Source organism: Toxorhynchites rutilus, chromosome 2, assembly GCF_029784135.1.
Source record: "Toxorhynchites rutilus septentrionalis strain SRP chromosome 2, ASM2978413v1, whole genome shotgun sequence".
NCBI classification, from domain to species: Eukaryota; Metazoa; Arthropoda; class Insecta; order Diptera; family Culicidae; genus Toxorhynchites; species Toxorhynchites rutilus.
In genome coordinates, this window is record NC_073745.1 from 77375398 (window position 1) to 77401009 (window position 25612).

The window sequence follows — 25612 nt, forward strand, 5'->3', positions numbered from 1 at the left end:
CACTTGGAATATAATTTCAATATTTTACTTAGTCAGAACCTTTTAAAGGTATCTGGCAATACTCCAATTTTTTTTGGGCCGCTGAAAATGTACGATATTAATTTGGGAGTCATTTTTATGTAACAAAACCACGATTTAAGAGCACGGGCAGAACATTTTGTTCAAATTCGTTGAAAATGCAACAAGTTGAAAAGTTTTTCACTATAAACGTACTATTTAGGATCTACTGTGTAAGATCATGCAATTTTTTCAATGAAATAAATGGTGTATTTGATAAAAAAAAATTTTTTTTCTTGAAAACTCTATATAAAAATAACAGGTTTTTTTGCTGCACTAGAAATATTGTTTTGACTTTTGCATAACCAAAGGCGTAATAAAGTAAATTTACAAGGCAGTGTTATTGGGGTTAACGGGCAATGGCAACTATTTTTTTAACTGTTTCAATAATAAAAATTTTTCAAAGGTAAATATGTGTTATTCCTAGTTTCCACGGTCCGTTAAAGAGTTAAACCCCTTCCCGTATTATAAAACCATTCAAGGAGCCGTGGAAACTAGGCAACGAATCGACTCCAACTTCCGAGAACATAATCCTTACATGAGGAATAAAACATATTTACATGTGAAAAAAAATGAACTATTGAAATAGTTGAAAAAATTGGTGGCAAAAACATTTCACTTTTTTGCGCCTTTAGTTATGCAAAAATCAATACAATATTTCTAGTGCAGTGATACCGACTATTTCAACGATTTACGATATTTCTAGTGTAACGAAAAAACTTGTTTTTTTATATAGAGTTCCAAAGGAAAAAATTAAAATTTCAATTTTTCATCAAATACACCATTTGACGAATTTCATCCCAACTCGTCTCAGGAGTTGGCAGCACTATCTCAGATAGTAGTGAAACGTTGTGAGTGTAAAGACATGGGATATTTAAGCAACTTTGCATACTTCAAATATTCGAAAAAGAATTAGACTACTTTTTGGAAAAAGCCCAATTTTTTTTCTTAATTTTTTACAAAAATTTATAATTTAAAAACTATGATACCTACAAAATTCTTGTCGAAGGATGAAATGTAGAAAATTGTTTAAATTTTCACAAAAAAACCCCAAAAATTTTTTGGAAAAAAATTTCACTAACAAAAAAGTTATTTTAAAAATTAAAATGCATTTTTCTCAAAAACGTATTTTTTTGTAATTCCCAAAAATATATATATATATATATGAATAGCCCTTACAATTTCCAACAAGTCGTCCATACATCGGAAGATTGGCACTTTTACATGGAAAAAGTTTTTCGAACAACAACTTTTTCATGTTTTCTTTGGAAAAAATACAACTTATTCTAATCTTGTTTGAAGTCAAGATAGCGATATACTGTATTCGACAAAGTTTAGGATCTTGTTAGAATATAAACTTTTGTCGAAGACATCAACTTTCTATCTGTTATAGTTTTTGGGAAATAAGTCATTAAAGAAGACTCCTGCAAAAAATAATGTTTTGCTCGAAACATTTTTGTGTGTAAATTCTCACGTTTAACATGTTCTTGACATATTTCTAAATAGAGAAAAGATAGCAGTGCATGTAAATTGAGATGGTGCTGCCAACGGCCAGTCGAGTTGGCATGAAATTCGTCATTTATTTAAATGAGAAAACTACATGTCCTTACTCAGTAGATCCTAAATAGTACGTTTACAGTGAAAAACTATTCAACTTGTTGCATTTTCAACGAATTTAAACAGAATTTTCTGCCGGCGCTCTAAAATCGTGGTTTTGATACATAAAAATGACTTCCAAATTAATATCGTACATTTTCAGCAGCCCAAATAAATTGGAGTATTGCCAGATATCTTTAGTAGATTTTGGCTAAGTAAAATATTGAAATAATATTCCAAGTGCAGCGAATAGAATATTTTTGGTTGGTAACAATACAGTTGCCAGTACCCGTTAAAGGGTTAATACGTCACACATCAAGTGATTTCACAACTCCGCCGAGCGTCCTAGCGCCCTATGTTATGCAAGTACACCACGAGTGAGACTTGATGTTGTACGGGAAAGGGTTAATGAAAATTTACCAAGAAAGTTGAATAGGTTCGAATAATTTTAAGAAATGGAAGAAAACGAGCAATCGAAACAAGAAAGGAAAATATTGAAGGAAAGATAGAAAGTCGAGACAAATGAAACACAAAGTTCTGCATTATTCGAGAACTAATCAAGCACACGAAACCAAATTTGGCATGTGGACGTTTAAGGGGGCAACAAACGTTTCTATGGTGAATAGACACTCCTCACCCCCTCTCTAAGGGGAGGCTGCCATACAAATGAAACACAAATTTCTACACCAAGCAAAATGGAACCAAATCTGGCATACGGATGTTTTAGAGAGCAATACATGTTTCTATGGTGGTTCGACACATCTACCTGCTCTCTAATGTCACACAAATGAAACACAAACTTCTGTATAACTCGAGAACTAATCAAGCATATGGAGCCAAATTTGGGATTTGAGGGTTTTTGGGTACGAGAAATGTTTCTAGGATGGTATGACACTTCTCCTTCCTCTGGAATGGAGAGGGGTCCCGTAAAAATAATGTACATATTTCAACCAAACATATTCCAACCGAACATGACAATTGAAATTTTCGGAAAACTCCAAAGGAAAATGGGAAAATTTGAGAAAATTCAGAAAAGTCAATCAGTGAACAGTTCTGCGGTAAGACCCATGAACGTGCACTTAGTAAGAAAACGTGAATGTGATAACGAAAAATAAATTTCGAGCGGGACGGCGGGACGAAGTTAGCCGGGTCAGCTTGTAATGAATAGAAATATATCTGTACACAAAATAGATTTTTAAGCATATTTAATGTGTGGCCATCCAAACTGCGGGGTTCTTTGTTCAGTTAGGTTTTCCGTAGCAAATGTTGTTTTCTGCCAATCCATAGAAAATGAATGTGTAACGTGCTTTTCCACCATTTAGTCTGCTATTTTGTGTTGTGTTCCACGTCGCTAGTTTGTGTAAGAAGTTCCCGCTGAAATGATTTCCAGTACATCAGATTCATTTACCTTTGTTTTTACATAAAAAAAACACCGTTATAATTGTGTAAATTGGCATCAATTCATGAAATCCCGAAGGTCATGGCATGGTTTAATAAATAGGGGCTTCAGATTCTGGGCTGGTCAGCTTGTTCACCAGATCAAAACCATATCAAGAACTAATGAGGAGTGATCATACGAATAATAAATGCAGTTTACAAGCAGTATGAGTGATTTGGAGGGCTTAACACCTTAGTCGAAACCACCCCGAGTGGGTTATTTGAACTGATTGAGAACTAGAGATGACCTGCGAATAAGAAACTTATTGTTATTCATGTGAAATTGACGTTAATTTTGTAAAGAAGTGAGAGTTTTTCCATAGTTATGAAACACTTATATTTTAGTTTTTTGAATGTTTCGCTCCTGGACACAACAATACAGTTCGAATGTCCAATCTTATAAATGAAGATAGTTATTATATCCTATACTATATACTTCAATTCAACCGACTTCTTACATATCTCTGGAAACTCCGGATAATGTAGTAATTCTACAGTTGTGAAACGCAGTGTGGTATAACATATATTACAATAACGTAATTTTGCGTAATATGGATTTGAAATCCTTTAATTTTTCGTTACATTCTTCATAATGTGACCCCCTATACAGAATTCCAAGACGTAATCCTTAGTCAAAAACATGTACCCACTTCTTGTTCTCTCACACTCACTGCACACTATCGATGACTTCAAAAAACTGCGGAAAACTGCCAGAACAGATCGCTAGCGAACGAATGTTTCCACATCAATCGACGAAAGTTTTCCCATCAAACGTCCACCCCATCCACCCATCTGAACACCTATCAATGTTGGTTTGCCGAAGTCCCCTCAACCACCACAGCATAATATGGACACAATGGTTATCGCTACTCCAGCAACAATGGGTTCGCAAACAATTTCAGTCTGTAACATCCTGACTTACATTTTCCGTTGTTTTAGCTTTTCACTGCTGCTGCGGATAGTGGAGGAGGTGGTGTAGGTGTCAAAAGTGCAGGAGCGCGATAATAAAAAATAAGAAAAATGAATTTCTCCTGAGAAGAAGAGAATAACATGTACTTACGGAACAAGGAAGGAAATTTTACTGCACCCAACCGAGCGCAGCTCGGTCTCTGGTCAGGACATCGCATTGCAAACTTGGTGCGCATAAAGCTCTTTGAAGGAGACCGTAATTTATTGTAGTTCTGGTTGAATATTTTCTTGCCACTGCTGCTGCTGCTGATGGTGTTATAACTGTTTCCATGAGCATATACACATTCCTTCGGTGGCGGGAAATGTTTGCAATATGCTAAACGAAATCTTGTTGTACACGGCGAGTATACTAAACGGGACACAAATTAGACTGCTGCTGAGTTCGGTTTGATGTATGAGAAATCGATGTAAATTCTGCACGTGCAGCCATTCGGAAAGTATGGTAACACGTCCGTCTTTATTCGCGAATGTGGGTGCAAGTTGTGAGAAAAGTTCAATCTTTCCCCACAAAAAACATCTGAATGGCTCCAATCAGTAGTTTTCAAAGGCGGAATTGTTCGGTTCCATCGACGAAGATCCCCAGGAAAATGCAATATGTGACGGAATGACAAGATAAATATGTATGCATACATGTCACCACAGAGATCGACTGCCGGGATGGCCATAGATGCTGGCTCGCATGGATAGAAGCGCTTACCCAAACAGGAAAATCTCCGTTTTTCATCACATCGGCACCGGTCCTGTTGGGTCGAGAAGGAGTGGGCGGGGAATTGTGAAACGAATAACAATGCTACTATGGAAGACGGTTGACGTTATTTCGACAACAAACCCACGATCGGAGGCTAGTGTGGGTGGGATGAATTCCGCCTGCATCGCTATTTACATATGCCACCATCATTTTCCAGGGGTGGTAAAATAAGACATTTTATACAATGAAAAAGGCAAACGCAAACGAGAGCAAATATTCCTAACCAGCACAAGCCCAACTAGAAGAGATTACGGCTGCGGTGATGCTAATGTCGAAAAGAAAACGCTGGTTTTGTTCATGTTTTTGGCAGCTGTACTTGGAAATTGTTTTACGTTGTATCGGGGGAATCGTTCGGAATAAAAAGGTAGTTTTTCGTTTTTGTGCACTTCACCAATATGGAAGTCTCAACCACAACATACATCGCAGATGGGTGGGTTGCGGGCAGCAGCCTCGGTGCCTTCTTCTTCCAAGAAGAAGGAAATGGCAAAGAGTCCTTTTAATTGGGCGTACTTCCCAGGCACAAGCCGTAACCATAATAAAACAAGAAGTTGGGTATGTTGTGGTTAGACTGGTGAAATTTGATGATGGCTCTTATGCTGTACAACTTTATGTCATTTTATTTCCCACTTTCTTTCTATGGATCATTCGAAAGCTTCTGGTGGCGGAATTTCTATGTCATTAAACGGATTGTGCTATTAGATACACTTGTTTGGTTCACAGTTTTATAACAAAATTGTTTTCTCTCTCGAATGGTTTGTTCCCAGTCGAAATGGTTCAATACGATTATGTATTATGTATATTATGTATGTTTCCTTAAATACTTGCAGTGACACGCAACGAAATAAATCCACCTGAACCATCAATATATCATGAGACTTTAATGAACAATGTTTGTGAAACGAGGGTATGTTTTTGAATTATAATACTTAATAAGGTATATACTAGGGTGGCAGATAAAATGGCCATGTCAAATTTAAAAAACCGACCATGTAAATTTTGTTTATTGACCCAAAAAAATGACCTGTGCAAAATTTCAGCCCAATCGGGCATGATTTAGGAGTGCCTCAAAACGCTCAAAGTTTAGATTTTTGACCCTCGAAAATCTCTCAAGGGGGGGGGGGGATTGTATACATAAAATTAGGAAACCCGAAAAAATGTTTTCAATGCCAAATGACTTAAAAATGCACAAAACCCCCTTGTAAGATTTTCAAGGATAAAAAAAATCAAAACTTTGAGGCACCCCTAAATCATGTCCGATTGAGCTAAAACATTACACAGATAATTTTTTGGGGCCAATAAACAAAATTTACATGGTCGGTTTTTTAAATTCGATGATGAAATTTTTTGCACACATCCATTGCCACCCTAGTATATACGAGGGCAGTCCAATAAATACTTAGCCTATATTAAAAAAAAAATGGAAAAGTGGTGGTTTATTTCTCAATATAGTCTCCTTTTAGCTCGATACACTTGACCCAGCGATGCTCCAACTCCTTTAATCCATCTGAAAAATACGTTTTCTCGAGGTCTGCAAAGTAGGCCAAGAATCAAACTCCGGAAACTATTCATAAAAAAAAATCAAATTTCGGACAGATTGAATTCAAATTTCGGACACTTTATTTTGTAATTTTTTTGAACGAAAATTACATTACACTTCATTATCTTTTATAGTCAACTGCGAAACACTTACCAAGCAATCAGTAACCTGATAACGATGATGAGAACTGATGAAACACGAGAGAAATTTAAATATTGATGAAGGGCCAAATTCTACATGCTCACACTAAGCAAACGTCAGACACAAACGATAATGAGTAGTGTTGTCAGATTTTTGCCGATTATGTTATAATTCGAATGTAGTGTCATATGATCATATGAAATGATAGTGAAACCAAGGGATTACTCTAAAGAAACAATTGTGATATTAATTTTATAGTTATATCATCAGTGCATTAAGCATTTCAAAATATTAGAACAAAGTGTCCGAAATATGACGTTGTCCGAAATATGATTCGGAGCGGTAGATAGCGGTAGCGGTAGGTAGAATGCGTTACTCCGCCTGAGAATCCATTTCCACCTTCAAACAAAGATCGATTTCGTTAGCGCAAACATCGAATGGACTAACAACGCTTATCATGATGTAATTTTCGAACATATGGGTATTCAATTTACCGAATTTTCCGAACTTCCTTCAGAGTTTTCCGAAAATTTTCCGATTTTTCTATCCGCTATATTGATCTATGAGCCAAAACAAATACATCAAAATAAAGATGACTCAAATCGGACCATTCCTTCTTCGGGTTTTGCGCTTAGCAACACATTTGATCATCCATTTTTATTTATATAGATAACCGTTATTATATAACCGTTTAATATCTTGGACAATAATTATGTAAGCTACAGTGTTCTTCGAAAAAACGGAGATTGTAGCGTTGTGTAGATGCAGGAAATGATCATATTCTTTTCCACTTTACCACCAGTACCCCTACATCAGGGTTTCCCATAGGGGTCGATTTCGGTTTCTCCGGGGTCGACAGAAACGAAAATTGACTTTGGGGGTCGACGGGATCTGAATGTTCTTATTTCAAATATTTAAGTTACGTGAACCATCCTGTTATAACAATGACCAGGGTTGCCACATTTGATCCTGTAAAATTTTCTGAAAAAAAATCTGTGTATCTGTATTTTCAGCAAAAAAAAATGTATCAAAAAACTAACGGGAAAAATGGAAAGAAAGCTTTATTTTCATTTCGAATTTATTGTTCTTATTTAGCCATTCCATGCTAAACCGATATAGTGGTTCTCAGATTTTCGTGAAAATTGGTAGTTTTGTTCCTTATTGCAAAACAATAGACCCGTATTTTTTCATTTTTTTCATTAGGATAACCATTTCCATTTTAAGGTTTTCTGAAAAATTAACTTTTTCCAAAAATGACTTTTTTCAAAAATTCATAACTTTTGAAGTACTACACCGGTTCAGATGATCGATATATCAAATTAAAGCCAATGAGCTAGTCGTATTTTGAAAAATAATACACTCTGAATAAAAAAAAGGATTTTGTTTTTGTAATTATTGTTTTTTATAGCTTACATCGTTTCGGGACCACGGACGCAATATTTTTTTATATTTTTTTTTCCTGATAGCAGAGTTTCTTCACATAATATATCCAAATACCAGAGAGGTGTTATTTTTCCTTTTTAAGTTATGATTTTCAAAGTTAACATGTTTTCGGTTTTCATTCAATATTTCTATGTGACTGGACTGGATGTATGTGACTATAATCCAATTAATAGCAGACTTTAATTTGATACGTCGATCATCTGAATCGGTTCAGTAGTTCAAAAGTTATAAATTTTTGAAAAAAGTAATTTTTGGGAAAATAGGGAAAAATAATTTTTGGACCATTGGTTAACTTTGAAAAATCATAACTCAAAAACGAAAAAAAACGCTTCCCTGAATTCGAGATATGTTGTTTTGAAAAATCCTCAGCTTTCCAGAAAAAATATAAAAAAATATAGCGCCTTTGGTCCCGAGACCATGAAAACTATAAAAAACTATTACAATCAATAATTACGAAAACATAATTGAAATGTTCTGCAACTGTAGTATTTTTCCACAAAAGACCAGTTAATTGGCTTTAATTTAATATGTCGAACATCTGAATTGGTCCAGTGGTCATTTTTGGCAAAAATTCGAAAAAAATTATTTTTGGATCACCCTAAAATGGAAATGATCACCCTAACAAAAAAATAAAAAAATACTAGTCTAATAATTGGCGATAAAGAACAAAACTACCACTTTTGACGAAAATCCGAAAACCACTATATCGGTTTGGCATGGAATGGCTGTATTTATGGTTTGCTTAAGTCGTATCAACACAACAACAAAAATCATAAAATAAGTTTTCTCATAATAAATTGTATGATGTTTACACATGGTTTTCTTAATTTTTCCGTCAATTTCATCCTTGACGCCAGTATTGCTCCATATACAGATTTTTCTGTAATTATACAGATTTTCAGCATGTTTTTTGACCAATAATCTGTATATACAGATTACAGATTATTGGATATCCATGCTGATTTTATACAGATTTAGTAACAAACCAAACTAATTTTAAAATATTTGATCAGTTTACGCAACAACAATTAACAATCAGACAATTCGAACAGTACGGAAATGAACTATTTTTGCCACTGTCAAATGTGTCAAATATATTGGTGATAGAAATCGTATTTTTTCTCAAATAATGCGAATAAAATAAAAGTTTGGAACCGTCTCGCTACAGAAACCATGAACGCAACTATCAAATCGTATTTATTTGTTAAAATCCGAGGGGGAAGTGCTTCAATACTGTTGTCAAACGACATCGTGGCCAAATCCTACAAGATGTCGAAACACCACGAGCAAAGTGAGAATTGAATGAATACATAAACTGTTTCCGGCGGTTTTCCCTAAAAATACATTTTAAAATGTTTTCATTGCTTTCATGGCATAATTTTCTATGTATCTAAAACTCTCAATATAAGATATTTCGCATTTTTTATCAAATTGGACCTCTGTACGAATTGCACAGTAAACTTTTTGCATAGACCTGAAAATTGAAAAATAGTCTCATTAAAAAAAATTGACAAGCTGTGCCAATGATCACGAACTTTGAAATATGGATAAGCAGGATATATAATCTTTACTACAAGTATGCTATTTTTTACTTTGTACGTAAATCTAATGTAAAAGTCTTATCAGGTACAAAATCCGTTATATAGATTCCAATACAGATTTGCTATTTTCACTACAGATAAAAAAGATTTTTTTGCACGGAAATACTGATTTCAATGTGGCAACATTGCTTGACGCTCCTCCTTGAGCCGATACATAGTTCTTTATTTTCAAAATAGAGTCCATCATTGTGGAAGCCAACAGTGTCCCAAAAACATCCTTAGCAGTAATGGAGAAGTGAGGTGACGTTATATATGGTACAAAATTTTTTAAATCAAGTAAAAAAAAATCAGGTAAAAAATAAGTAAACGGTTAAAGTTTATTAGTAAGAAGGTAGGCAGGGAAAATGAACTGTAATTTATTTCACATTTAAATTTGAATTCAAAAATAACTTTCAATTCAGTATCTTTGCAGTAAATTTGTAAATCTGTATATACTGATTCTGTATCTGAAATATGGCGAAAATCTGTAAAATACAGAATATTCTATAGAGTAGTGCGGGACAAAGGTGCACACGGGGCAAAAGTGCGCATTGGCCTTCTTGAAGCAAACGAACTTCAAATTTCTACTACAGTGTATTCGTTTGATACAATATTACACCAGCAGCCCAAACATATAAACAAGATATATTTCATAAAAGTGGCAAAAAGATATGAGGTAAAAAAAGTTTTGCGATGTTTTGTTCTATTTTTTTCAGTTTTGGAGATGATGATTAACTTACCTAAAATAACTGGAAAGTTCGAAACTACACTGATAGTGTGTATTCGTTTTTGTGAAAAAGATCAAGGGCTTTTTAAAAAAAAATCCGAATAGTTCAACAATGGGGCAACGGTGCGCAGTGCCTGAAGGGCAAAAGTTCGCACAGAGTTTTGCTCTGAAAAAAAATTATAAAATGTTTTCAACCTAATTTATAACGGGACCCATAAGACGAAAACTGAAGAAATGCACTCCAGAAATGCCAGCGAGCACCTAGGGCGGTTCAGACAAGTACTTACGAGTGAGCAGTCTGATGATCTGGCAGACCACTGCAGAGCACTGGACAGAACTTTCTATGGCATGACTCTCAAAGATTTACGTCATCTAGCGTTTGATTTTGCGGAAGCCAACAACCTCCAGCATGAATTCAACCAAGTTGCAAAACTGGCAGGAAGAGATTAGGATTCTAGCTTAATGAGGAACCATCGTCTGTCTCTTCGCCACAACAGCACAACGAAGCAACAGCGCTCCAAGGCGAAGCGTCGGAATCCTCAGAACCGATTCCGAGAAGAGGAAGAAAAATAAACAATTGCTTAAAATTAATTCAAAATGAATTTCAAATGAAAAATGTTTTTATTTTCATCATGCAATTCGATAATGGTTTTCAACAATGAACTTCAAATAACTTTTTTTTTTCAACAATTAGTTTCAAATAAATCAAGTGAAGATAATTATGTATTTATAAACATGATCTATATGGTTAAAAATGATTTGGTATCCGTTCATCACGATTTCACTCAAGATTGTTAGTCTCCAACCTCCCAAAAATTTCCATCTGGTATGTTCGACCATAACACCGACCCATCTCCACCCATAAAACATTATACAACACCCACCTCCTCCCCACTGGATGGTGCCTACACACTCTAGTAGTGTTGCTTCTCCCGCTGGTAATGATAAAGCATTTATTTTTGATACAAGTTGCCTCAGAAGTACAATTCAATAAGTGCGCACTTTTGCCCCGTACGGTGCGCACCTTTGCTCCCACTATGGGGCAAAAGTACGCATTTGCCATTTTGTATTAAAAAAGGTTTTTGCCTAACTACAAACAAAACTCGAGAAATTCTTGTACTACGTTCCGAAGACTATATATATATATATATATATATATATATATATATATATATATATATATATATATATATATATATATATATATATATATATATATATATATATATATATATATAGTTACAATTTGGTAAGTGAACTGAATTTTATTTGCATTTATTTCAAGAGTTATTGGACGACAACTGTTAGTTGCGCACCTTTGCCCCGCACTACTCTATACGTAGCAACCCTGAGAATGACTAATATCTTAATAGAAACTATTATTGACAAACATTTTAAAAACTTAACAAGACGATGAGTATGCACAAGATGAAAATAAAAAAGTACAAAAAGTACAAAATAGAAAATTCGGCAAGTAAAAAAACCTGAATAGGTTCGTGCAAAATAATGTGTTTGAGCGTACGAGTCCTTCACGTATGTTTAACATTTTTCTCTGTATTTTGAACATATACACGATTTAACACGAAGGAAGTCATCATCAAATTTATGTCCAAACATACTCCTGATATGTTACTGTATAACAATCTTGCCCTTAGGTTGCAAGTTCAAATGTGTTCTGAAATACGTTGAAGCTTGAATGATAATGTACTCAACATCTAATTTAATTCAAGAGATTACAAGCTATTCACATAACTAAATGAAGTGAGCTAAAATAAAGTGTATGAAAAAGAATTTACACAATCAGAATCGCATCAGTCTCTACTATATGTTATGAGTGCTATCAAAAACCTTCGGAGCAATTCTTTGAACACTCGATTATTTACTCAACTATATGAGGAAAACGACGAAATCTACTCGGTTACTTCTACACGCTGGAGTTCGCTGACCACCAAGAGCCCCTTTAATTGAAACAATATCAATAACATCGGCATCGGCCTCTTCTGACGAAACTTTCAAAACTAAATTTAAGCAGAAGAGAATATTCACAGTTTCCGCATTTGTCCAAATTATCACAAAAGCTTCAAGACCATGTCATATTATCATATGTCACTCACCTGGACACATTACACAAGGATTTACTAAAATGTTTTTAGATCTTAAAATTTTCAGATGAGGCAGAAGCACAACCCAGGATGTCATATGTTCTAGTTATAACGAAACATTGAAAAACAGTATCCTGCGATGTGAGACATTGCTGAAAAATATCTTCTCGTTTTTCCATCATCATATTTTGTTTGCCTTTGGAGCCCTTTTTCAAAGGCTTCATTATGGTTATAAACAACGCGAAACCGAAGGAACCGTTTGAAAATCAACGTATGCGGAGATTTAAGGCTTTAACTAACCAATATTGAACCGTATTTTGATATATTGGTAGTTGTGGATAGATTGGTTTGCGATTTGAATGTTTTTTATAGTTTGTGAGTAATTTGTATTAATACTTATTTATTACACTTGGTATTTACTAAATTTTATCTCTATTTATTTTGTTGAATATGATGAGAAAATGATTCATTTTCTGTATTATAGTGACTTTCAACACTTCTGGCTGGTTTGTCACCTTACCTTTTTTTTTTGAAAAATGTCGGGAGTGTGAATTGAACTCGTGACATTTTGCGTGAGAGGTGCGGATGTTACCGCTACGCCAGATCGCCTCCGTGAGAAAATAATGTCAAGTTTCTAAAAACTGAATAAAGAAAAAAAAATGAAAAAATGAGTTTCTAATGTCAAGTAAGAAAAAAATTGTAATGGGTTGTATCTAGGACACGACCGCAGTTTTCGATGTAGAACTACGGAATTATATTATTCAATCCACTTGTTTATCACTTCGGATATTATTTTAGATAGCATCGAAATTTTCGTAGTATCTTACTTATTAGCTATTTATTTTTTTATTACTTCAGTAGACTCGAAAGAGTCGCTTAGAGTCGAAAGCTATCAGTACTTCTCGTTTATTTGGTTCAACTCACATCAGACTTTCTCCTTCCCACTCAGATAGCAATCACAAACTATAAACCCATTTGCTCTTATATTCCGCTTGAGATGTGATCGAACCCCACAACATGCAACAGTAAGGTTATCCTGCTGGAATTTGAAAGCATACTTTCATGAAATATATGTTTATCGAAATAAATGCAGTGTATATCTTTATTACAAAATTCTGGATACTCTTCCATACCCTGTGTTTTCATTCTATTCTATTTTTGGTTTCCGCCTCTGGCCCTGAGAAAGGCCCTTGTGGAAAGAAACTCTATTCCCTACTCCTATTTCACCCGACAAAGAAACAATCCTCTCCCGCTCGACGCTCCTGAAAGACGTAGTTCTACGTCAAAAAATTAAGGATAGGATTTTCAAAGAAATTTGGCTATGGGGATCTAAGGTATGACATAAATCTGGAAAACGGGTCAATCGCCCAAAACAGTTTGAGAACCCCTGCCCTACATTGTCAAACAATGCCACCAGAGGGACCGTATTTCAGTAGACCACGCGCAAACAATTTCCCCCTCAATAAATTATTGTCTCCGAACAGTGCAGTGTCAAATTTAATTAAATTTGTCTAATTATCAGCGTGGCTTGATGGTGCACAACCATGTATATTCGTATTATGTGTGTGTGTCGCATGATCTATTCGGCTCATCTGCAATTCATGTTCGCGAGCAGCATAAATTTTACAATGAGATGCAAACAACGTTTATTCAACATAAACCCGAGAACGAGATTGTCGGTTTGTTTGGGCCGATATGGGGGATCCCATCAGGGGGGCTCCCGAGTATGGGCGTTTCCAAACTAAGTGCACCGTCGTTTGGATGCAAATAATATGACAAACGCATGCAGATGCTGTATCGGGTAATATTTGGCGAATTTAGCGGAATGGTTCATTTTCCACCGAATAACAACGAATAGCAAAAAATGCCAGAGTGGTATTATTGCGAATGTAATCAACAGCGATGAGGGTGCCATAATGGAAAAAATAGATATACGTCATATATCAACCGCCGAGTAGGGGGGCTGCATCGAATTAACTGGTTTCGGTTTCGGCGCGAATGATTTATGGAAAGTGGATTATGTGCTTCGCTAATTAAATTATGCGAACGGATTCTGCTGAGTGGCATGATACTGACGATTCCACGAACCGCCGATGCATTATCGAATTCAATGTGTAATGGTTACATTTTCGACGGCGCTGTTTTTTATCATTCGAATTAATTCATGAAATCAGCGAATATTCGGAGAGAGAAATGAATTGAAATTAATTATATCCGTTCTTGCTGAATGATAAAGATGTTGCTTTTCAAATATCTCACAGCCTTCAACTTATCATGAGTAATATTCAGAGATGCACCATTCGGTTGAAGCGGTGCAACAAAACAAAAATTCATTACGAGTTCAATACTGATCGGAGATTCCTTAAGAAACATCGGAGATACAGAAATTTCCGTAAAAATAAATCATTTGAGTTATACCTATAAACCATCTCTTTTGTTCCCCATTATCCAGCCGATTTTTATGGGTTCCAACAACTTGCTGCCACTCTGTAGGATGTTCTGATTTGTCTCACCTTCTTCACCTCTGTTGAATAATTGTACAACATGACAGTCCAACCCCATTTTCCAGAAGTACTAGCTGCCCAGTAGATGAGGAGAAAACTATAACACTCATCGAGCCGAATGGAACAATGACCCACTTGAGTAAGTGTACACAGGTCGTTCCATGACATAAACGCCTCATTGTTGCCCACAAGAGCAATGCTTTCCACTTTGTCCAGCGTGTTCGGAATGGGCAAAGATACGCCAACAGAACGGAGCGACGAGCTGTGTATTTATGTTCGGAATATTTATTTTCAATAGCAAACTGCTTCTCCAACCGAACGACCAGTAATAGAGGTACTTGCACAAACGTTCGTGCCATTTGAGCGATTCTATGGCAGTAACTGCCACTTCGCGCTTGTGGGCAAATTACGAAACAGAGGTTGGTGCTGGTAATAACTTAAAAGTAATCCACAAACTGCATGCCGATGGAGCAAGCCCAGGGATTCACAGTTGTCAACATTGGAGTGGGTTTGAATTCAGAATTCTTTATTCGTTTGTGATGGATTCGGCACGGAGCACTTACCTCGAATTGGACCGCTTGGAGGAATCCTTCTTCCGGTCGCCGGTCAGATTCTTCAAGTCTTTCTGCCGTTTCTTCGTTTCCCGCCATATCCGATAGTAGAGAATGCACATGACCGTCACCGGCACGTAAAAGGCCGCAATCGCCGTCCCGAAAGTGATGTAGTGATTTGTCTCGATGAACTGAATGTAGCACTGATCCTCCGGCACCGTTCGCTTGCCCTCGATGTAGGGCCAGCTGTAGATCCAGGGAGGCCACAGCAGCAAACTGATGCCCCAGGCGGCTCCTATCATGATGGCCGCCCGGGACGTGGTTCGCTTCGCTCGATATGTAAGAGGCCTAGTAACGCTAAAGTACCTATCAAAGCTAATAATGAGCAGATTCAGCACGGACGCATTCGATGCCAAATAATCCAGCGCCAACCAGGTGTCACATATGTGCGGCCCCAGAGGCCAGTAGCCCAACAGTGTGGTCACCGAGAACAACGGCATCGATATCAGCCCGATCGCAAAATCCGCGATTGCGAGTGAGAATAAAAAATAGTTGCTGATTGTTTGTAGCTGCTTGTCGATCTTGAACGAAATCATCACCATCACGTTGCCGGCCACCGTCAGGATACTCAGCACGGTGGCGATGATGCCCAGAATGATGACTTGAAGCAGCGAATAGGTGGGCTCATCGTCTTGGCTGTTGCGCGTTTCGTTTCCCACCGTCGCATTTGCTGTCGTGGAGGTGATGTTGAAAAACAGATCATCAAACGTCGTGGCCGTCGCGGCCGCCATCGTTCCCGTAACCGGTACGCCGGTGACGGGAATATAGCGCGACAGGAAGCTGTCGACCGTGGTTTTCTCATAGAGCGCCATCGTGCAGACTGCCGACTGCTGATAACTGCTGGTGCTGTGAACGCTTGCTGGTGGGATGTTCTGAAAAGAAAGAAAAAGTGGTGTGTTACTAAGTGCAAAATTCACTCTCTGACATTGCCTCAAATCTAGAAGAAGGGTTCTATAGACTTCCATGAAATTGAAAGCAATTGGTAATAAATTTGACAATACAACTTTGTTTTTCCAGTATACTCCGAAAGGTCCAATTTGAACTTGACAACGTAATATTCCTGTCCATATAGTTACAACACGATAGTTGGTGAGCAAATGCATGTTGAGTTTCATTCCGGTTCCGGTGAATGACTTTTGGACTTTTTTTTATTAATTCGCTTATTTTTACAGGCTTTTTCTTAAATATAATTTTAAAACTATATGTATAAACAATTTTCTTACATCTATGGTTAGTAAGGTGGAAATCGATTACTCGCGGTGTACTTGAGTTTAGTAGGGTGACATATTTTTAGGAGAAGGATGGTAAAGGGTGTGTCACATCAAATTGCATCACGGAAAAAACGCTGTAGAAATTCGCCCAGTAGACCGATCCTTTTGAAAATTTTAGACAGTAAAATAAAAACTATTAAACAACTTTTGACATTTTCTTTTTATTAATACTTCGAGCCCAAGCCCGTATGCTCGCACCTTCCTCTTTACCCCGTCCATAAGGTTCTGTACAACGTCAGGTTGTAGTTTTTTTTTGAACAGAAATACATTTTCTCTTGAAGTCCGCCTCCGATTTGACAACTTTTGGGTTCTTCCGAAGGGCCTGCTTCATAATCGCCCAATATTTTTCTATTGGGCGAAGCTTCGGCGCGTTGGGCGGGTTCATTTCCTTTGGCACGAAGGTGACCCCGTTGGCTTCGTACCACTCCAACACGTCCTTTGAATAGTGGCACGAAGCGAGATCCGGTCAGAAGATGGTTGGGCCCTCGTGCTGCTTCAATAGTGGTAGTAAGCGCTTCTGTAGGCACTCCTTAAGGTAAACCTGCCCGTTTACCGTGCCGGTCATCACGAAGGGGGCGCTCCGCTTTCCGCAAAAGCAGATCACTTGCCACACCATGTACTTTTTGGCAAACTTGGATAGTTTCTGCTTGCGAATCTCCTCCGAAACGCTGAATTTGTCCTCTGCGGAGAAGAACAACAGGCCCGGCAGCTGACGAAAGTCCGCTTTGACGTAGGTTTCGTCGTCCATTACCAGGCAATGCGGCTTCGTCAGCATTTCGGTGTACAGCTTCCGGGCTCGCGTCTTCCCCACCATGTTTTGCCTTTCGTCGCGGTTAGGAGCCTTCTGAACCTTGTATGTACGCAGGCCCTCCCGCTGCTTGGTCCGCTGGACGAATGAACTTGACAAATTCAGCTTATTGGCGACATCCCGGACCGAACTTCTCGGATCACGTCTAAACTGCTTAACTACGCGCTTGTGATCTTTTTCATTGACGGAGCATCCATTTTTGCCATTCTTCACCTTCCGGTCGATGGTTAGGTTCTCGAAGTATCGTTTTTGTACTCTGCTGACCGTGGATTGGACGATTCCCAGCATCTTACCGATGTCCCGATGTGACAACTCCGGATTCTCGAAATGATTGCGCAGGATTAATTCACGACGCTCTTTTCCGTTCGACGACATTTTTCCAAATTTACGAAAAATTGACAGTGAAGCATGACCAACGTGATCTATACACTCTTATCTGATTATAAGCGAAAGCTGAAGATATAATTCCTAAAAATTAAATTTCTACAGCGTTTTTCCGTGATGCAATTTGATGTGACACACCCTTTATATAAGGAAATTGTAACAATGTTGATGAACACTCAATTCTTAAATCTGTTCGTATATCTATAGTGTATTTACGTTTCAACTTATTCTACTACTTATAGCACGGGGACGAATTACCCGCAAAGGAAAGAAAGGAGGGTATAAGGATATAAGGACAATCACACACGAAGATCGATAGCTTTAAGGAAAACATATATATGGGACATGTAATCAAGGTCTAACCGAGCCAACACATCTCTCACCGGCACATGGGGCTGTCTTCCTCGGGCCCGAAGGCAGTTTTCTAAATTCTATCTGGCGACCAGATACACCTCGCACGACCAAACAACGTGCTCTATGTCGTGATAACCTTGGCCTCAAACGCAGAGATTGCTGCTGGCAAGATTGAAACGGAAGAGTAGTGCATCTAACGAACAGTGATTGGACATGAGTCGGGAGAAGGTGCGAATAAAGTCCCGGCTCAATTCCAGACTTTTGAACCACGGTTTGAGGCTAACCTTAGGGACAATCGAGTGAAACCACCGGCCCAAATCATCTTCATTCCACTTGCGTTGTCAGTTAGCGATGGTATTTTTGCGGACTAAATAATAAAATTCATTGAAGGCGATTCGACGCTGATAAATATCGCCTTTAACCCCTTGCCGTACGATTTAATTTCCAACAACAGTGCCCAAACACGAGCACATTGAGTCGTTTCAATACTCTGCTGAGTGTGTGTACCTTACTTACGATCGTAGCAGTCCTGCATCATTACACGCCTGAAGCATGTATCCATTTCACATCGATAGACCACGAGTGAGGTTCGATGTTGTACGTTCTGGCACTGTCTAATGGCCACGAGTGAGGTTCGACGTTATACGTGAAGGGGTTAATTGCACCTACCTTTTCTAATGAGTCAGCCCTCCCATTACCTGGAATTGAGCAATGTGAAGTCACCCAGACAAAGGTGATGACATAAAAGCGTCTGGATAAAGCACTCAAAATTTCTCGTATTCTCTGAAGGAAGTACGGCGAGTGCTTTTCCGGCCTCACTGAACGGATAGCTTCGACAGAGCTAAGACTATCCGTTACAATGTAATAGTGTTCAACAGGTCGTGAAGCGACGCTGTCCAGCGCCCAGTATATTGCTGCCAACTCAGCAATATTTACTGAGCAAGGATACTGAAGACTGTGTGAAAATACGTTGAACACTCCAAATTCTGTGGACTCATTCATAGAGGACCCATCAGTAAAGTACATACTATCACAATTGATACACCCACACTTTGCATTGAAGATCGTAGTAACGATCCCCGATAGAAGATAATCTGGAATATCATGTATTTTCTCCTTCATGAACAGATCAAAATGCACAGAGGAATTGATGTAGTCAGGAAAACAAACACGGTTGGGAATTTACGAAGAAGGATCAACTGCTCAAAATTTCCGATCACCAATGGGTTCATGACCTTACACCGGATGAAGAGCCGAAGAGATAATAAATTGAAACGATCTTTTAGTGGGAGTACGCCTGCCAAAACCTCGAGACTCATTGTATGCATTGAGGGCATACATCCCAGCGCAATACGGAGACAAAGGTACTGAATTCGCTCGAGTTTAATGAGGTGTTTTTTGGCAGCTGATTGAAAAAAGAAAATGCCATACTCCATCACCGAGAGAATAGTTGTTCGATACAACATTATAAGATTTGGAGTCGAACAAGACCCCAAGATACTTGAATGACATAGCATGAGTGATCGGTTCATTCAAAAGTTGAAGCTTTGGTTTTGCTGGTCTATGCTTCCTAGAAAAAAAAACACCATCTCTGATTCTCCGTGGAGAATTCGATCCCTAGCCCAATGGCCCAGGTTGAAAAATTGTTCAAAGTATCTTGTAAGAGTTCTTGCAGGTCGGATTCTTTTGATCCTATGACAGACACTACTCCATCATCTGCAAGTTGTCTTAAGCTGCAATTTTGTGTAAGACAATTGTCAATGTCGCTTGCATAGAAGTTGTACAAAAGAGGGCTTAAACATGAGCCCTGGGGGAGGCCCATGTAAGAGAACCGACTTACTGCCGAATCTCCGTGAGAAAAATTCAAATGTTTCTCACAAAGTAAGTTATATAACATATTATTCAATAGAGGTGGCAGACCCCGAGAGTGTAATTTGTCTGACAAAACCTCTATTGAAACAGAATCAAAGGCCCCCTTTATGTCCAAGAATACTGAAGCCATTTGTTTTTTTTTTCGGCGTAAGCCATTGGAATTTCTGAATAAAGCAACGCAAGACAATCATTCGTCCCCTTGCCCCTGCGGAACCCATATTGTGTATCTGAGAGGAGCTCCAGAAACCGATTGAATAAATTCAACAAGCGATGTTTCGCCACATCAAGGAGGTTCTTTAGCAAGTTGAAATTAATTCTGTCCGATCCCGGAGCAGAATTGTTACATGAAAGGAGAGCAAGAGAGAATTCTACCATCGAAAACTCGGAATCAAGATCGCACCTATCTTGTGGTATATCTCGAACATTTTTTTTTTTGCACGGGAGCGGAATCGGGACAAACCCTCCGCGCAAAATTAAAAATCCATCGATGTGAATATTCATCGCTTTCATTCGTTGAACAGCGATTTCTCATGTTTCGAGCCACTTTCTATAATTGTTTTCATTGACGTTTCTCGTGGCAAACATCCCACGAAATTTCGCCAATAAGCACGTTTTTTCCCTCTGATCAAGTTTTTAAATTGATTTTCAAGGGCTAAATACGTTTAAAAATTTTCAATGGTTCCACGTTTCCGAAAAACTTTAAATACATTGGCCATCCCACCATAGATTGGGAGGCCTTCGACAAATAATGGAACCTGGGATGGGTTTCGTTTGAGCGCGAATCGCGCTGTCATGAATCAAACGAGAAAGGAAGCTATACTCCTCCAATGGAGGTAAGCCATCTCTGGAATTGATGGCTAGAGCAATCGCGTCTGCATATTTTTTCCATTCAATGCGTTTTGTGAGGTCATATGCCATGTTTATAGATTCAGAAGAATTCGACCCAATGGTGATGGAAATTTTGATTGGCAAGTGGTCACTACCGTTGGGGTCCTGGATTACATTCTACTTGCAATTTAATGATAGTGAATTCGATCAAAGCGAGAGGTCAAGAGCACTTGGGTTAGCAGGATGTTTAGGTACACGTGATGTTTCCCCAGTATTCAAAACGGTCATATTGAAGCTGTTAAAAAGGTCATATATCAACAATGAACGATTGTCGTCGTACTGTTCCCCCCAGACAGTTCCGTGAGAATTGAAGTCTCCCAAGATCAATCGTGGCTCAGGAAGGAGTGAGCACATGTCAACAAGTTGCTTGCGGCTAACCGCAACTCTCGGAGGCCAATGCAAGTTGACAATACAGAGGTCTTTGCCTCTGATGTTTGCATGACAAGCAACAGTGTCGATCCCTCCGATAGGTGGAAGGTCAATCCGACTAAAACCTTCACATGCCTAATTTGGCTTCATTTGCTTGGTTGGTTTTCGAGGTATGCAGAAATTTGTGTTTCATTCGTTTGGCCCCTACATATTAGTTTTCATGTCGATCGGTTCAGTGTTCAGTACATTCCATTTATATATATATATATATATATATAGATATATATATATATATATATATATATATATATATATATATATATATATATATATATATATATATATATATATATATATATATATATATATATATAGATTATCATTTGTTCGAATGTTTCAAATGATAATTATATTTGTGAGTGAAGTAAGCTACCCGGAAAATAAATTAGTCAGTATCTCTCAGCAAAATTACACCTACAACGCTTTCACAAATTTCGATTCCAAAGAAACTGTACTATGCCTCATCTATCTCAAAGCGGCAACAAAAAGTCCGATCCGAATTGGCTGTGTGCAACAGAATAAATATGCACCTTCAGTTTTCAACCGAAGAACACAGATCTCACGGCAATAAAATATCTGCTTTACATCCGGCTTGAAACGTGCTGCACTTCGACGCCTTTTTAAATCCGAAAACAATGCACGAATTCGTAAAAATGAATGATGGATCGAAGAAAGTCCCCAATAAGCTCGAAAATTGTTAATTCACACAAACTTTCTCCCAACAAAAATTCAATCCATTATAAATTCTAAAAAAAACCTCTCGGCTTTGACACATAATGTTGGTTGATCACTATCTAAAGTGAAACTAAAAATTGAAACTAAAACTAAAAACTAAACTAGAGTGTTTAAACTTTTGCAATTCAACCTAAACTGTCAGTCTTGAAAAAGGCCATTTTGAACACCGTCGTAATCAGTGTTGCCATATATTCATTTGTAATGAAAGGTTAAAAATCTTTTGCATTGTAGTTTCTCTTCCAAAAATCTGTACCATTACGCAATGTAAGGTTCCTCCTGACGTTGGTAAACCGATTTCAAAACCTAGTTTTGTTGTTTCCATAATCTAGAAATACGTGCTCGACGGTTGTCAAGGATTGAGGCGTAGTAAGAATATTAAAAACAAGTTATCTAGTTGTCAGCATAGGGAGTATGCGAATGTATAGCTACGGCGACGGTAAGGTAACCGAGAGAACTTCCCTAGAAACAAAAGTCCCAGCTATATGTTCTGTTATGCATCGCGCGTTCGGTTTATAGAACTCCAATCAAATTTCTATGAATTCATAATTGGATTGAGATCAGTACGTTGAGGTAGTAAAACATAAATATGCTGATCTGAGAGCCATTGCTTTTTTTTTTTATCCAAAATATATATTTTTATTAAGGCTCATATGGCGTCAACCTGACGGGGCCGGGAGTTCAATATTTCGACAATGTTTGCCTTATAACTATGTTAGTAATATGTAACCGATTACTCGCGGTTGGCTCGAGGTTAGTATTACAAGTGTTTTCGTAATTGTGATGTTGCTGTCTTCAATGATCTGTACCTGTGCCCGACACGGGATACTTCCTATTGGGATGCAGCTGACCATTAATCAGCAACGCCCCCCTAGTCTGTACCCCATATCTAGCGTGGTGCGTCTTTCTCGACTCGAGGAATCCAGGATAGAATGGTCACTAGCCGGCGCAATCATCAGCTCGTGTAGAGTTGTCATGAGCGGTACAACCTTTGTCAACCTTTTGTTGAATCATCAGTGGACTGCACAACCTTTGGCCCGTGTATCTGTAAAGAGTGTGTGTATGTATTGCCGCGACTAAGTAAAAGTTTATCGATCGGATAGGAGGGATATGAAACGGGGACACAACGAAGGAAACATCATTAAACGTTGACATCGGCGTTTCTGAGGAACAGGTATAGATGAAGCAGAAGATCATGATCACGGCTACCTAAGATATCCCGGACGGGGATATCCGATTGTCTGCCTTGTGCTCTCAGTGCTCTAGAGAGCTGAGAGCGAGCAGCATGGAACCGGATACACGACTAGACAATATGCTCGATGTCGTGGTAGCCATCGCCACAATCACAAAGATTGTTTGCTGCGAGCCCAATGCGATAGAGATGCGCGTTTAGGTTGTAGTGATTGGACATAAGCCGAGATATCACGCAAATGAAATCACGACCGACATTCAATCCCTTAAACCAAGCTTTCGTCGAAACCTTAGGGATAATCGTGTGTAACCAACGACCGAACTCATCTTCACTCCACATGCGCTGCCAACTAACGAGTGTGTCCTGACGAGGAATGTGAAAAAAATCGTTATAAGCAATTTGCCTTTCAAAAAGTGTGCCTTCTGAAGCGCCCACCTTAGCTAGCGAGTCCGCTTTCTCATTCCCCGGAATCGAACAATGAGAGGGAACCCATGCTAAGGTAATCTTGAATAATTTTTCGACCAAAACACTCAATAGATGTCTTATTCTTGTTAGGAAATAAGATGAGCGTTTATCAACTTTCATTGAGCGGATTGCCTCTATTGAGCTGAGACTGTCTGAAAAAATAAAATAATGGTCGATGGGCAATGTTTCAATGATCCCTAAAGCGTAGTATATCGCACCCAGTTCAGCGACATACACGGAACAAGGATCTTTGAGTTTGAAAGAGGCACTGGAATTTTCATTGAAGATGCCGAAGCCAGTGGACCCGTTTATGCATGAACCGTCAGTAAAGAACATTTTATCAGATCTAACTTTCCCATATTCTGCCGAAAATATCTCCGGAATATAATCGGAGCGTAGATGATCTGGGATTCCATGGATCTTTTGTCGCATGGACAGATCAAAATTGACAGAGGAATTGCAAAAGTATGGGAAGCAATCTTGGTTGGAGATGCCTGGTGAAAGGTGCACGTCGTGGGTAAGGTACTCATGGTATAAAGACATAAAACTTGACTGAGGAGTCAGTTGTAGTAGATTTTCGAAGTTATCAATCACCAATGGATTCATGATCTTGCAACGGATGAGAAATCTGTGGGATAATTCTGTGAACCGAAGAGTAATCGGGGGTACTCCTGCCAAAACTTCGAGACTCATCGTATGTGTCGAATGCAAACACCCCATTGCTATACGCAAGCAACGATATTGTATTCTCTCTAGCTTGAGAATATGAATCCTGGCAGCTGATCGGAAGCAAAAACAGCCATATTCTAACACTGATAATATCGTTGTTTTGTACAACTGAATGAGGTCTCCTGGATGGGCACCCCACCATGTTCCGGTTATTGTTTGGAGAAAATTGATTCTTTGCTGGCATTTCTGTTTCAAATACGCAATGTGTATTCCCCAGGTACATTTAGAGTCAAAATATACTCCAAGGTATTTGAAAAACATCGAGTGCCTGATCGCTTTGCCGGATAGGTGAAGCTAGAATTGGGCGGGTTCGTGCTTCCTAGAAAAAACGACCATTTCGGTTTTCTCCGTAGAGAATTCGATACCCAGCTTGAGAGCCCACGTGAACAGGTTGTTCAGGGTATCTTGCAAGGATTTTTGCAGAACGGCGGGATTAGTACCCGTGATGGAAATAACTCCATCGTCTGCAAGTTGTCTCAACGTGCAATCTCTAGTTAGACAATCATCTATATCATTGACGTAAAAACTGTACAAGAGGGGGCTTAGGCAGGAGCCTTGTGGCAGGCCCATAAAACTGTATCGAGAAGATTTCAAGCTGCCATGATTGAAAAACATGTGCTTTTCTGAGAGTAAATTGTACATAAAATTATTCAGAATTGGCGAAAGTCCACGATTATGAAGTTTCTCTGAGAGAATTTCCATGGAAACTGAATCAAATGCCCCTTTGATATCGAGGAAAACGGAAGCCATTTGTTCTTTGCGAGCAAATGCGATTTGGATTTCAGAAGATAGCAGCGCGAGACAATCATTCGTCCCTTTACCTCGGCGGAAGCCAAACTGCGTATTTGACAGCAAATTGTTCGTTTCGACCCACTTGTCCAAACGAAGTAGAATCATTTTCTCTAACAATTTGCGAATACAGGATAACATTGCAATCGGCCTATACGAGTTGTGATCGCAAGCCGGCTTGTTGGGTTTTCGTATGGCTATCACTCTCACTTGTCTCCAGTCATGCGGGACAATATTCAGCTCCAGA

General features: G+C 38.4%; 1 protein-coding gene across 4 annotated transcripts in view; it reads right to left on the reverse strand.

Annotated features, from left to right (window-relative positions):
- Positions 1-25612, reverse strand: part of LOC129764343 (muscarinic acetylcholine receptor DM1) — a 278814-nt gene that overhangs the window by 54340 nt on the left and 198862 nt on the right. For all 4 annotated transcript variants that reach the window (XM_055763322.1, XM_055763324.1, XM_055763321.1 and 1 more), the window contains one exon: positions 15405-16324. In XM_055763322.1, the coding sequence (XP_055619297.1) occupies positions 15405-16264 (860 nt within the window). In that variant the 5' untranslated portion in view covers positions 16265-16324. The remainder of the gene's footprint in view (positions 1-15404; positions 16325-25612) is intronic.